The 13,295-nt window shown below is 37.2% G+C and overlaps 2 protein-coding genes and 1 pseudogene across 2 annotated transcripts in view; 2 read left to right on the top strand and 1 right to left on the bottom strand.

The window, feature by feature from the left end:
• Positions 1–5,308, top strand: part of LOC107459349 (serine/threonine-protein kinase CTR1) — a 6,315-nt gene extending 1,007 nt beyond the window's left edge. The window contains 15 exon segments of the mRNA XM_016077576.3: positions 1–338; positions 421–719; positions 811–955; positions 1,261–1,376; positions 1,900–2,171; positions 2,264–2,575; positions 2,668–2,708; positions 2,974–3,042; positions 3,335–3,435; positions 3,536–3,620; positions 3,706–3,804; positions 3,895–3,963; positions 4,412–4,543; positions 4,664–4,758; positions 4,935–5,308. The exon segment at positions 1–338 is cut by the window's left edge and continues 8 nt beyond it. Of these exon segments, the coding sequence (XP_015933062.2) occupies positions 1–338; positions 421–719; positions 811–955; positions 1,261–1,376; positions 1,900–2,171; positions 2,264–2,575; positions 2,668–2,708; positions 2,974–3,042; positions 3,335–3,435; positions 3,536–3,620; positions 3,706–3,804; positions 3,895–3,963; positions 4,412–4,543; positions 4,664–4,758; positions 4,935–5,034 (2,273 nt within the window). The 3' untranslated portion in view covers positions 5,035–5,308.
• A 192-nt stretch (positions 5,309–5,500) lies between these two features.
• On the bottom strand, positions 5,501–8,451 carry LOC107459314 (protein REGULATOR OF FATTY ACID COMPOSITION 3, chloroplastic-like; annotated as a pseudogene).
• A 548-nt stretch (positions 8,452–8,999) lies between these two features.
• LOC107459315 (uncharacterized) lies at positions 9,000–11,869 on the top strand. Its single transcript, XM_016077524.1, has 7 exons — positions 9,000–9,324; positions 9,781–9,849; positions 9,944–10,141; positions 10,183–10,584; positions 10,675–10,780; positions 10,897–10,964; positions 11,031–11,869. The coding sequence occupies exons 1-7, from the start codon at positions 9,000–9,002 to the stop codon at positions 11,867–11,869; spliced, it is 2,007 nt and encodes a 668-aa protein (XP_015933010.1).
• The last annotated feature ends 1,426 nt before the right edge of the window (positions 11,870–13,295 follow it).

Raw genomic sequence — 13,295 nt, 5'->3', positions numbered from 1 at the left:
CGCTGCCGCGGTTGTCGAGTGGAAGCAGCTACGCCGGGAGCTTGTTCTCCGGAACGACGACGTTCGACGGCACCGCCACATTTTCCAGCGACATTAACACCATTAACATCAAAGACGACTCCTCCAAGGCAACAAGGAAGCACCACCACGACGAAGAAGAGGAGCAAGATCGCAACAACAATATCGATAACAGTTATGCTAGAAAGTACAAAGAAAGCTACTACCTCCAAGTCGCATTAGCGAAGAGGCTCGCTTGCTTAGCAAGCCTCAGCACGGAACCCTTTCTCATCACCGCAACCGAGACTTGGGATGCTGAATCCGTTTCTTATCGCTTATGGGTAAACGACACTACTTTACCATCAACATATTTTTTTCTTTTGGCTTCGCTGAATGTTCGAGTGCGTTTTGTGTGTTGTTCAGGTGAATGGGTGCTTGTCGTACACGGATAAGATATCGGATGGTTTTTACAACATACTGGGTATGAATCCATACCTGTGGGTGATGTGCAACGAGAACGAAGAAGGGAAGAAGCTGCCTACGCTGATGGCGCTGAAAGCAGTTGAGCCGAGCGAATCGTCGATCGAGGTTGTCGTTATTGATAGGCACGAGGACTGTCGGCTTAAGCAGCTTATGGATAAAGCGCAGGAGCTGTATTGTGAATCGGAGAACTCGTTGGCGCTGGTTGAGCAACTTGGGAAGCTAGTTGCCATATGCATGGGGTAAGGACTCGAGAGAGAAACTAAATTAATCGCATTCTTGAATATCCGTTTCTCTATTTCATTTATATATGTTTGTTTTTTGCATATGAAGGGGCACCTTTCCGGTTGAGCAAGGGGATCTGCACAACCGGTGGAATAGGGTAAGCAAGAGGTTGATAAGTTTTTACCAATGCGTTGTGCTTCCCATTGGAAGCTTGTCTGCTGGTCTGTGTAGGCATCGCGCCATTCTCTTTAAGGTGAAATTCGTTCACTGAATTAATTTATTTATTTATTTGTTATATATGAGTATGTAGTATGGATCATTCTATGATTATGTTACGCTGTTTTTTAAAAGGTTTTGCTTTAAAAAAAATGTTGCTATTAACAATACTTGCATAGTTACCATAGTCAAATCATAGTACGTCATACTAGAATTCACCTGGTATAACTATGTTGCATGATCAAAATAGTAGCAACACGAGAATGCATGAATATTGGATTATTATTCCAGATTCAGCTGATCTTAGATTAGTATTTGGTTTGTCGAATTTTTCTTATGCAGAGATTGGCAGATTATGTAGGTTTGCCATGTCGCATTGCTAAAGGTTGCAGGTACTGTGCTTCAGATCATAGATCCTCTTGTCTTGTCAAGATTAAAGACGATAGGCAGCACTTAAGGTTAGTAAAATGGCTACTGCCCTTTTTGCAGTTTCACCTATTTTTTAGCTTTCGGTCTTCTTCACAGTTGGGATAGTAATGTCAATCCATAACAATAATGTTTCTCTGCTATGTATTTAATTTTTCCCCAGCAGTTTTCACCGACTTGCTTCCGTTTTCTCCTATTTAAATTTTATGTTATCGCACGTTTGATTTTCGAGTCACACGTTGATTTATAAGTTGTATCGTTGTAATTTTCTGTTTAGAAATTCAGACTGCTGGTTTTCGGAACTTGGCTTGTGACTTATATATGCTTATTAACCCTGTTGAATATTGCTGTCAATGGATTCCTCAGATCTGTGTTGGCTTGTGACTTATATAGGCTTATCCCTACTTTTCTTTGGGATTTGATTCGTGAGTTGTGCCTTATGAGCTTTTCCAATCTAATTATTATTACTGTGTTTGTAGATCGGCTTATGATACCCTTGGGATCTGTTTCTTGTTGTCAATGGATTGTGATATTATCTAAATTCCTTTTTAACAGGGAATATGTTGTGGACCTAGTCGGAGAACCAGGAACCATCCACGGGCCAGATTCCTCGATCAATGGAGCATATTTGTCTTCCGTTCCTTCTCCATTTCGGATTTCTCATTTAAAGGAATGCCAGTCGCCATATCTGGCTGGTGAAGCATGTACCCGTTCAGTAAATTCAAATCTTACAGGTTGTGTACAGGAAGGTCCTGAAGGAAAAGATACTAATTTGCTGAAAAATTTTAAGAACTCCAGTTTTGCTTCAGTTGATCAAAATTCTGGAGGTATGCCAACTTCCATCTCTTTTTGGATTTAAATGTAGTCACGTAAAATGTGAAATTGTGGGATTTATTAATTATCCATTCTTTTCATGAAGGTGTTTCTGAAGCTGTTCGTCCAGCCTCTGTAACATATGATGAATATCCTGGAATTGCTAAAGATGAGGTTGTGGCACAAGGCATTTCCAACAATGAGATCATTACGAAGAAAAATTCTGAAGCAAAAACCATTTCTAAGCAATCTATACAGAGCGCAACCAACCAGTCAGCACCAGAGAAGATAGGCAATAAACATGAAAACCACGGTTCTGGAAATATTCCAAGATACGTGAATCTTGAACCATCGCTTGCAATGGACTGGCTAGAGATAGCATGGGAAGATTTACGTATCAAAGAGCGTATTGGTGCTGGTAAATTTTCTGTTTGCCCATCTACTTATCTTTGAAGGAACAAAATAGACTCATTTGACCCTCAATTTCGTTATTTTCCCCACTTTATGCAGGATCATTTGGGACAGTGTACCGAGCTGAATGGCATGGATCGGTAAATTCTCTTAGGCACCTAATTTTCATCAAGTTGATGCTGGTGTACTCCATGCAAATTTATCTGGAAGTTCTTTTTAATGACTTCGCAGTCATAAAGCTTCCAAAGCCCGTTTGATTGTAGTTGAGTGGATAAGTTTATCCATGACTCTGATTATATGTAACCATGGAAGCAACTTGTGTTGAATATGAATTTTTTACGCAGCCTATCACTTTTCATGTTATTTTTCATTTTGGGGTTCCTCATCTGTTGAATTTCATTATAGGATGTTGCTGTCAAGGTTTTAACAGTTCAGGATTTCCATGATGATCAGTTGAAGGAGTTTTTAAGAGAGGTTAGTGTGATGGATCAAGAAATGTATTACTTATTCAAATGTTAATTATTGTGATCAAATGGTCATTGCCCCGTCTTTCTTGAAAGCAAGCATGCATATTAAATGGCGATCATGGATTCTTATTTAGTCTAAGAGATCATTTACTTGGATAAATTTCTCTTCCATATAAATGTTTACATTTTTTCCGAATTGTTTTGTTTTTATCTTGATATGATAATTATTCAGATGTAGGAGGCCCAAAGCTTATCTAGTAATGAGAAGACACATTCACATGTTACTTTCATTCCTTCAGGTTGCAATAATGAAACGTGTTCGGCATCCAAATGTGGTGCTCTTCATGGGTGCGGTTACGAAACGTCCCCATCTATCTATAGTCACAGAGTATTTGCCTCGGTATTACATCTGATTCCTACCATGACTTAACTGTCTTACTGAACTCTATTGCATGAAGTGTTTTAAGTGTCTTACTGACATTTTTTGGTATCTTTGACAGGGGTAGTCTATACCGCCTGATACATAGGCCGGCATCTGGTGAAATTCTTGATCCGAGGAGACGACTACGGATGGCTTTAGATGTGGTGTATATCAGTTATTCTTATTCTTACATGTTGATGGATTTTGTAGTCCTTGATGATATATTAGATTGTCTTTGTCTGATCGCAGGCTAAAGGGATAAATTATCTCCATTGTCTAAAACCTCCAATAGTGCACTGGGATCTGAAATCTCCAAACCTGTTGGTGGACAGAAATTGGACAGTAAAGGTATAATGACATTGGTTTGCAGTTGAGTTCTCCGTGAAACTTCGATGAATTTTTAGCGTGTGTCTGATTTCTTCATAATTTCCTGTTCAGGTGTGTGATTTTGGATTATCCAGATTTAAGGCGAACACTTTCATATCATCAAAATCTGTTGCTGGAACAGTAAGGCTCTACTCTGATCAAGTGATTATGCCCATATGCATGATGGTATCAATCATTTAGACTTAGTTGTTTTCTAATTCATTGGTGAGTGATTCACTGCTTCATAGGGAAAGGAAAGGGATTTGAGTAGTACTTCAAGTTTTATGTAGTGAGAATTCAACTATTCTAATACACAAGTGTGCCTAATGCTTGCCCGTGAGGTTGTATATTTGATGACAGTTTGATATCTTGGGCGGGGAAAAAGGTACCTTGTTATTCAGCTGTGCCTTAAGGGATAAATTCATCATTTGTATAATTAGGTCGAGTAGGTTGTGCATGTTGGAATAGATCTGGAGGAAGTTCCTTTTAACATTGAAGCGGTTATTCTATTAATATTTTGCAGGTTGATCTTTCACTTCACGGTGCTTCAACTTCAATTAGTGTGTAACACTCTAAATTTTCTTTTCAGCCTGAATGGATGGCCCCAGAATTTCTTCGCGGAGAACCTTCGAATGAGAAGTCTGATGTCTACAGTTTCGGCGTCATCATGTGGGAACTCATAACCCTGCAACAACCATGGAGTGGACTTGGCCCTGCCCAGGTAAACATTTTCATACCGAATTGCAGATTCTTGTGGACAATCATTCTTGCAATAGTTTCTTACATCAATGACAACAAGATTGCTGGATTTTGTAAAAATAATCGTCCTTTGTGTGTTCAGGTCGTTGGAGCTGTGGCTTTCCAGAATAGAAGGCTAGCTCTCCCTCCAAACATCTCCCCAGTATTGGCATCTGTTGTGGAATCATGTTGGGCCGAGTAAGTGTCGATTAATTGGTCCTTTAGCCTTGCACATCAAACTCTGTAGAGTTCTTAAGGAAAATATGTTGGAAATATCACACAGGAGTTCATGTTTTTTATTCTTGCTTTATTAACTTCTGTCTTCTCGGATTTGCATCATTTCCTTATTTCTAATACGTTGCTCTTTTCTTCAGTAACCCTGCTGATCGCCCATCTCTTCCTAGCATAGTTGAGTCGCTGAAGAAGCTGCTAAAGTCCCCAGTGAATTCCATAAAAATGGGTGATGAGACATAAGAGGAGCATGCATGCCTGCTTCCCATGATTAGCTGTTAATTTTTTTTTTTTTTTGTCAGTGTTTTGTTGCTAACTGGCGGCTATGGAGAAGTTATTGTTAATTTAACCTGAGAACCTTGGCTGGTTTTTCAATTGAGGGAGAACCACCCCCTGAACCGATTGCAACTAATGGTTGCTCAATGCTTTTTACTAACCCGTTTCAGAAGGACAATAAAAAATGCCATCAAGTGGAGTGGAGTAAAATGAAAGTGGTGATATTGTAGGTTTTCTTTTAGTGGTAATGAATAAAATAGAATGGATATTGGGATTTTTTATTTAGATAAATTAAATTATTTATTTACTAAAATAAATAATTTTAAAAATTATTACAAGAATACGTGATGTATTCTTATCTTGTTTACACTGGAACACTACAGTGTAAACGGGATATTAAAAATTATTTTGTAAATGAGATATATAAGGATGGTTTTATATATCAGAAAAATGAAAAATTTTAAAAATGGAATTAGAGCTATATATGCTTGGATCTATATATGCTTAATTAGAGGTACAATGTATAGAATTGCTCTGCATTTTTTCCTATGAAACAAAATAAAGGTAACATACTAACATCTACCTAGCTACGTTCCCAGCCCTCAATTTCCTATCTGGCTGTATCATATTTGCTGATGTATCATTTCTATGATCTCTACCATCATCATCATCATCCACAATGATAATTTCGCCATCATCATCATCTTCACCATCCCAATCATCATCAAAATCCTCATCATATTCTGTTTCATATCCTTCATCATCATAATCATCATCTGCACCAGCGCGCAGAGTATGGAACTCGGGAGGAGGAGGACAATCTTCGGTGATTGCCTCGTCCCTCTTGATCACAAGATGCCTAATAACTCTCTCATCTTGGTCCAATATTGTCTTGAACTTGTTGATATATTTCGCGTCCAACTCAAAGTTCATCAAAATGTAGTGTGCATTTTTAGCTTTCTTTATTTTGTAAGCCAGCCTTCTCATACCTCAATCACCAAATCTCCACACTGTGCCTTTCTTTTCCCTCAAAAAGTATGCAATGTTTGTGAACATGTCCGGAAAACAATCACAATGAAAGAAAAAAGAAAAGAAAAGAATCCTTAATAAAACAATTTCCAATTTCAATTGCTGACATGTTCCATAACTCCATTTCTATATGACAATCCATCATAACATGCAATAAGTCCTATTATTTCTATTGGATGGTAGTCTCCGAAGAAAAGATACTTTTGCTAATCACTGTTAGCAAATCTTAACCCATAAACTTTAAACTCAGCTAAATATAGCAGAAAACTTTTCCGAATTCTTACAAGAACCACTGTTACATCTAGCATCTTTGGAAGAATCCAATTAACAATTTACTTGTTTATGAATTCACACAGCTTACGTTTTACTACCCTCAGTTCCTTGGAGCATATAGAACTCCCAATATTCCCCTGAAGAGGATAAAGTATATTTAGTGGTTTCTTTTTTCTTTCTTTTTCCTTCTCATAACAATGTCTTCCTACTGAATGAATACGAACAAAGAAATCAAAACCTAGCATGCCTACCAAGGATTATGATTTGTTAAGTAACTTGGGTTTCAGCAAAGTACGGTTAAAAACAATATCTATTAGAGTTAATTAGACGGATCAGTTACACTCAAACAGAAAACTATTGAAGTAATTCTACAGGCATTCAGGGAACATGAATGGCTAAAAATATACACACATGTAAAGGAAAATATTACCTTGAATTTTCTCGTTGACAGCTGCAACTTGTTCCTCGTGCTTTTCATGAATCAAGTAAACAATCTCATAATGGCGCACTGCACAGACAAAGAAGCAAGACATTGTAAGGTAGAACATTTTACTTTCTCCATCAGAACTAGACAAACATTGGCAAAAAGCTCTTTCATTTTCCCACTTACTCGTGTAAAACAGATAATTTAGCAACCAGCTGTGTTCAATTACATCGATAGATACAAATACATATGAAATTTTGACTATCTTTATAGAAAAGGAAATTGATCAACCAAAAGAAATTCCATTTTCTTTGTCTTTAACTAAAAAGGACTTATAATTCTTCCTAATAGAAAGGTAAACAAATCAACATACTTTGATCAACACTCGTATCGCTATCCAGCTCAAGCATAAGTGCTTCAAAAAGTGTTCCTGGAAAAAAAAATAAAAAATAAAAAAAGGAAAAGCGAATAGTCTGGGAACAGTAATCCATAAGACAGAACAGAACTGAATGAATAGCAGAAACACAACCACTCACTTTCTTCAGCATCTTCGAACTCCGGCAGAACCTTGCCATCTTCCTAGATTGATTTCTGAAAATAGATAAAAACACAACATCCATACCAATGAGAAATTCCATCTCACAAAGAACAAATACCAACTCTAAAAAACTAACAGAATAATATAAACAAAACATGGAAATGATGCAACATAATCCTTCTCGAATCTCCGTATACAGATTATAAACAAGTAACAACTAAACCGAATAATATATACAAAACATGGAAAGGATGCAGCATATTCCTTCCGAGTCTCCCCAAAAACTATGTCATGCTACACACCTAAACAATACTCCCCAAATTCTTCACCAAAATCAAGGTCATAGTTGGAAGAAACTAAATAGTATATATATAACTGTATAATTAATGATTCATCCAAGAGTCAATCCTCAATAATCATATCATACAATCTAGCAAGTTCTAAAGTTGGCAAAATTTCTTACTCTAGCAATTCTTCCTATAAAAGAGAGTAGGAAAAGTAATCCATTTCTTTACCTTCTATCATGATTGAAATTCTTCCTTTTGAACAAAACAGAAAACAGATAAGAATTTTGCTTTTACAATAGAAAGAAATGACTTTCAATCATTAGAAGTGCACAGTACTAATAGAAACAAAGCAATTTATACCGCTAGAAGCTTAAGGTGAACGAATATCCAAAAGGGTATCTTGTTCTCAACGCAAGAAAACCCACAGAAAAACGAGAAAGAAAAAAAAAACAATTAAACAAACAGTTGGTGTGCGTAAAAAAGCTCACTTTTTTAAGGAGTACTGCTTCTGGGAAGAAGCCAGTGGACTCGTTGGGGTTGGAAACAAAGCTATGGCTGTTATCTTTATTGTCTTTCTTGTGGGCACTCACAACCAGTGATGCTGATTTTAATATGATAATGTGATGTGTGTAACTCAACGTTACAGTTTGGCTGAATAGGGGCTGGAAATCGGATTGTCCGATTTCTTTGGGGAGAAAGGAGTGCACAAATCGGACGATATAATTTGTGGGTAATGAGAGAATTTGAACATAGTAATCGGACCGTGTCCAATTACATGAGGCTGAAATATTTATGAATGGTTCACTAAAATCGGATGGTCCGATTTGCTGCATGCTAAAAATTTTGAATTCGAATGTGATTAAAATCAGACGGTCCGATTTCAATGCGTAATAAAACTTTACTGTTGAGATGCGGTTGGACCGTCCAATTTCTGGTTTTATATATACCTCAACATTACCTGAAGTCTCTATTTCTTGTTAGTCTCTGAAATCTCTCCTCTAAAACCCCTTTAATTCTTTCTTCTTCTTCTTCATTGTTTCGAACCAGCTCTCATCTTCATTGTTTGAAAATCCTATTTTTCCAAGTTTGAGAGTGTTTCGTGTGTGAGTATATCATAATGAATGATAGAGTATTGTTAAAGGTTTATTATCATAGGCAGATTTTATTACAAACAACTGAAGGTGTAAAATTTGTGTGTGAAAATCCATTGGATATTGTTATTCCATTCACGTTGTCGTGTGAAGAATTAAAAGGTGTAATTTGTGAGAAGATGGATTCTTAGATACGTAGGAGAATATCGTGCATTTTGTACAGGAACCCAGTATCTGTATTTGGTGGGTTCGTTCAGTTTCAAACCAAATATGTAACCGATGAAGCGAGCATGCAGGATATGTTTTCAGTGTACATGGAAACCCACTTACGGATGTCGTTCATCGGGCTGTATAGTGAGTTCGAGCAGTCGGAAGCAGACCGGAATATTGAGATAGAAAATTATAACAGTGACAGTGAGTATGAGTTCGAAAGTAATTATGAATGCCTTGATCCGGGTGGAGACGAAGATCAGGCTGACAACACTATGCAGGCAGATGTGGCGGATGTGGCAAATGCACTAGTAAACCAGCATCCGTTTGTGAAGCCTACTTTCATGCGCTCGTTGGATTTGGAGGCCATGCATACATCGGAATTTCCTGAGTATATGAATGCAGGTATGTAGTTTTGATACAATGTATGATAGATTAATATGATAGATTGATTAACTAGCATGACCAACATGTGATCAGTAGAAATGGTAGTTGATTGTGCAAGATTTTTTTATCTGGTAACTAGCGTAGTTGGCAAAATCGGAATGGATCAGCTCGTTCGACAGGGTCGGACTGAACAGGATCGGGGCTGGACCGGTTAAACCAGAGCGGATCGATTCGACCGGATCGGACCGGACTGGACCGGGTTGACTGACCAGACCGATTCGACCGGACCAGGTGAACCGGCCATCTGACTGGTTCGGTTGGTCGGTTGGACCGCACATGGACACGAATTAAAAACAAGTAACAGCCCATAGGATATAAATATGTTGATATATTGATATTGATTGTGTTATCTTTTTTTTCATTTTAATTTTAATTTTATTTTATAATTCTATAATTTGATTTAATTATAACCAGGTCAACCGGGTAAACTAGTGACCCAGTCGTATGACCTGGTTGATAACCGGTTCAGTGCTGCTAACTATGGTAATTAGCGTTTAGTTTTTTGGTTGATTTTTTATTTTTTCTATATTTAATTACTGATTTATATTTATATGTGTAATTTATAATTATTAATCAGAATACATCATTTGTGGTGTGAATGTAGCAGAGTTTCCTGCTGTAGCAGATGGTGAATTCATCGTGGGGATGGAATTCAGTTCTAGGGAGGCAGTGATTAAGGCAATAAAAGATTACACAATCCGTCGAGGCGTAGATTATCGGGTGTACAAGTCGGAGCCAACAACATTCTATGCTAAATGTACACAGTACAGTGCTGGTTGTGACTGGCTGATCAAGGTGAGTAAAATGTGCAAAAAGTATTTCTGGGAGATAAGGAGGACAATGATAGTCACACGTGTACTCGAGCCACCATTTCTCAAGATCATTCGAAATTGGGTTCCGACACAATTGCAGAAGCAATTAAGCCTTTGGTAGAAGTTGACCCATCTATAAAGGTCAAATCAGTCATTGCGGAAGTACAGTCGAAGTTTAATTACACCGTAAGTTATCGCAAAGCCTGGTTAGCAAAGCAGAAGGCAGTGGAGTCAATTTTCGGCGGGTGGGAAGCTTCGTATGGAACTTTGCCCATATGGTTTGAGGCCATGTGTCACAAAGAGCCATCGGCGGTCGTTCACTTTGAAACAATGCCTGCGTACCAGGGTGATGACTTGGTTCCTGACATCCGTGTCTTACATCGAGTCTTCTGGAGTTATTACCCTTGTATTAGAGCATTCAGACATTGAAAGCCAATAGTGCAGGTAGACGGAACGCATTTGTATAGAAAATATAAAGATTGTCTGTTGGTTGCAGTTTCTCAGGACGGCAACAACAATATTGTGACCATTGCGTTTGCGATAGTGGAGGGAGAGACATCTGACGCGTGGCACTTTTTCTCAGTAACTTGCGACAGCATGTGGTGACGCGTGACGGTGTGGGCCTTATCTCTGACAGACATGAATCCATCAACTCAGGTATTGTTCGGAGTAACGGAGCCTGGTCTCCTCCTAGGGCTTTCCACATGTTTTGTATCAGGCATATAGAGTCAAACTTCCTGAGAAAGTTCAAGGCTCCGTACTTGCAGAAGCTTATCGTCAACATAGGTAATTTTGAATAAAACAAATTTGTTATTTCTAATATTATGTTATAATTCATGATTTTATGATGAGGCCTTTTGTGTAACACAAAATATTCGAGGACGATTCGCGAGTACGAGATACGTTATCAGCGATTGCGCGAACGCGGTGAGGCGTACAGTAATTGGCTAGACAGGATACCACATGAACAGTATGCCTTGGCATTTGATGGTGGTTACCGATGGGGTCATATGACAACCAATCTAGTGGAGTGCATCAACTCGATTTTGAAAGGAGTGCATAATCTCTCAGTCACTGCACTTGTTAAGGCAACGTTTTACAGGCTTAATGAGTTGTTCACACGAAAAAGAGTCGAGGCTGAGGCTCGTATTAATGCTGGACATGTGTTCTCTGAGATTGTGACTACTAAATTGCATGCAAATCAGCGGGCATCGGAAAACATCCAGGTTAGTTGCTTTGATAGACAGAATGAGGTATTTGAGGTACGTGAGATGCCTAGTGGAGTGGAGTATGCAGTCGACTTACGTCGAAGAGTATGCGACTGTGGTGAATTCCAAGTGGATCGCATTCCGTGTCGACATGTATTTGCTTATTATGCAAATCAGCGAGTTGATTGGCAGGTGTACGTTCATGAAGTATACAAGATGGACCAAATTCGAAGAGTTTACAGAGCAAGGTTTAGGCCGCTAGAAAATCTGACGATATGGCCTGTTTATACTGGACCTCGATTCGTAGGCAATCCGTTTCTCAGACGTGTTGCCAAAGGTCGGCCAAAGATGACCCGCTTCTTGAATGAGATGGACACTTGGATGTTGCGTGCACCGAGGCGCTGTAAGCAATGTGGAGTCGAGGGCCACAGCCGTAGCAGATGTCGTCAACGTGGTGGTGCAAGTGCAGATCCAACCACATAAAACTTGTTATATTAATTTATGATGATGTTGCATGACTATTTGAACCTATTATATGGCCTTGTTATATGTATGTCTGACATTTATGAACTTGTTGTATGAACTTATTCTATGAACTTGTTATATGAATTTATGATCTTGTTGCATGAATATCTGAACCCATTATATAAACATGTTATACGAAATCAAAACATATTTAGTTACATAAACTCTACTTAACATAGTACATGTCAAATAAAATAGTTCATTACATAAACTCCAATGAACATAGTACATGCAAATTAAAATAATACATGACCTAAAATAACAACAGGAAGTATTAATTAATGCTAACTAACATTGGACAACTCCGATCTGAAAAACGTGATAAAATCCTATCTTCCACAAATGCCTCTCCACAATTGGATTATATAGATCCGGTGGCAAATAATGATCACATATTAACATCCGTGAACCCTACAAAATATTACCATATATCACATTAATCAACCATAACCATACTTAATTAACATACAATATTTAACATTCTACCCTTCTCATTATCACATAAGCAACATAACATAACTAATGAACCTTAAATAAATGTAAAATATACATCTATTTATTACTATTATTTCTATCAAAACTATTTTTTTAATATCTAAATCCTATTTATTTCTTAATAACAATTTTCATTCGTTTAGTCTAAATAGAATGTTAAACTCAAATAAATTTAAAATTAAATCTAATTATTATTATTAGTCGACGGCAATAAAAATATATATTTTAACATCTAAACTAAATCTTATTTGGTTTATAATAATAATTATTAATAATACCTAATTTATATTTATATAACTGATTCCTCATTTTTGTTATATTTTAACTAGATTAAATTAGTAACCTAAAACTAAATTAACAGCCACCATAATAATAATAATAATAATAATAATAATAATAATAATAATAATAATAATAATATATCTCAGAAAAAATAATCTATAATACTTAGTTCACTAATTATATTTACACAACTATAACACTTGAACTAACTAACAGTATACACTAACTAAATATTCGAATAAAATATTTAACTTAACCTAATTATTACTATTTAAATTAAAAAAATAATTTAGTAAAATAAACTTACATAATTAGAATAATCAAGATAAATAACAATGTGTAACTTTGGACGATTAACATTTTTTGTTCTTCGTCTCTTTGGCATTATTTATTTTGGTCTCCCTTCTTTAGATTTTTTTTGCTTCTGCTGGAGCTTCAATGGAAGAAACGGAATGGGGTTTGAAAGAGATGGAAAGGTGGAAAGTGAGTGTTGAACGAAGTGGGGCACTTGGATGGATGACTGGGGTATTACTCGAATGTCATGAGAGTCCACTGGCTGGTTGATGCATGCGCGACGCGTGGCTGTGGTACGCAAATCGGACGGTCC

This window comes from Arachis duranensis, chromosome 7, assembly GCF_000817695.3.
Source record: "Arachis duranensis cultivar V14167 chromosome 7, aradu.V14167.gnm2.J7QH, whole genome shotgun sequence".
Taxonomy (NCBI): Eukaryota; Viridiplantae; Streptophyta; class Magnoliopsida; order Fabales; family Fabaceae; genus Arachis; species Arachis duranensis.
The sequence above is the reverse complement of the archived record's forward strand: the minus strand, read 5'-3'. Positions and strand labels throughout refer to the sequence as shown.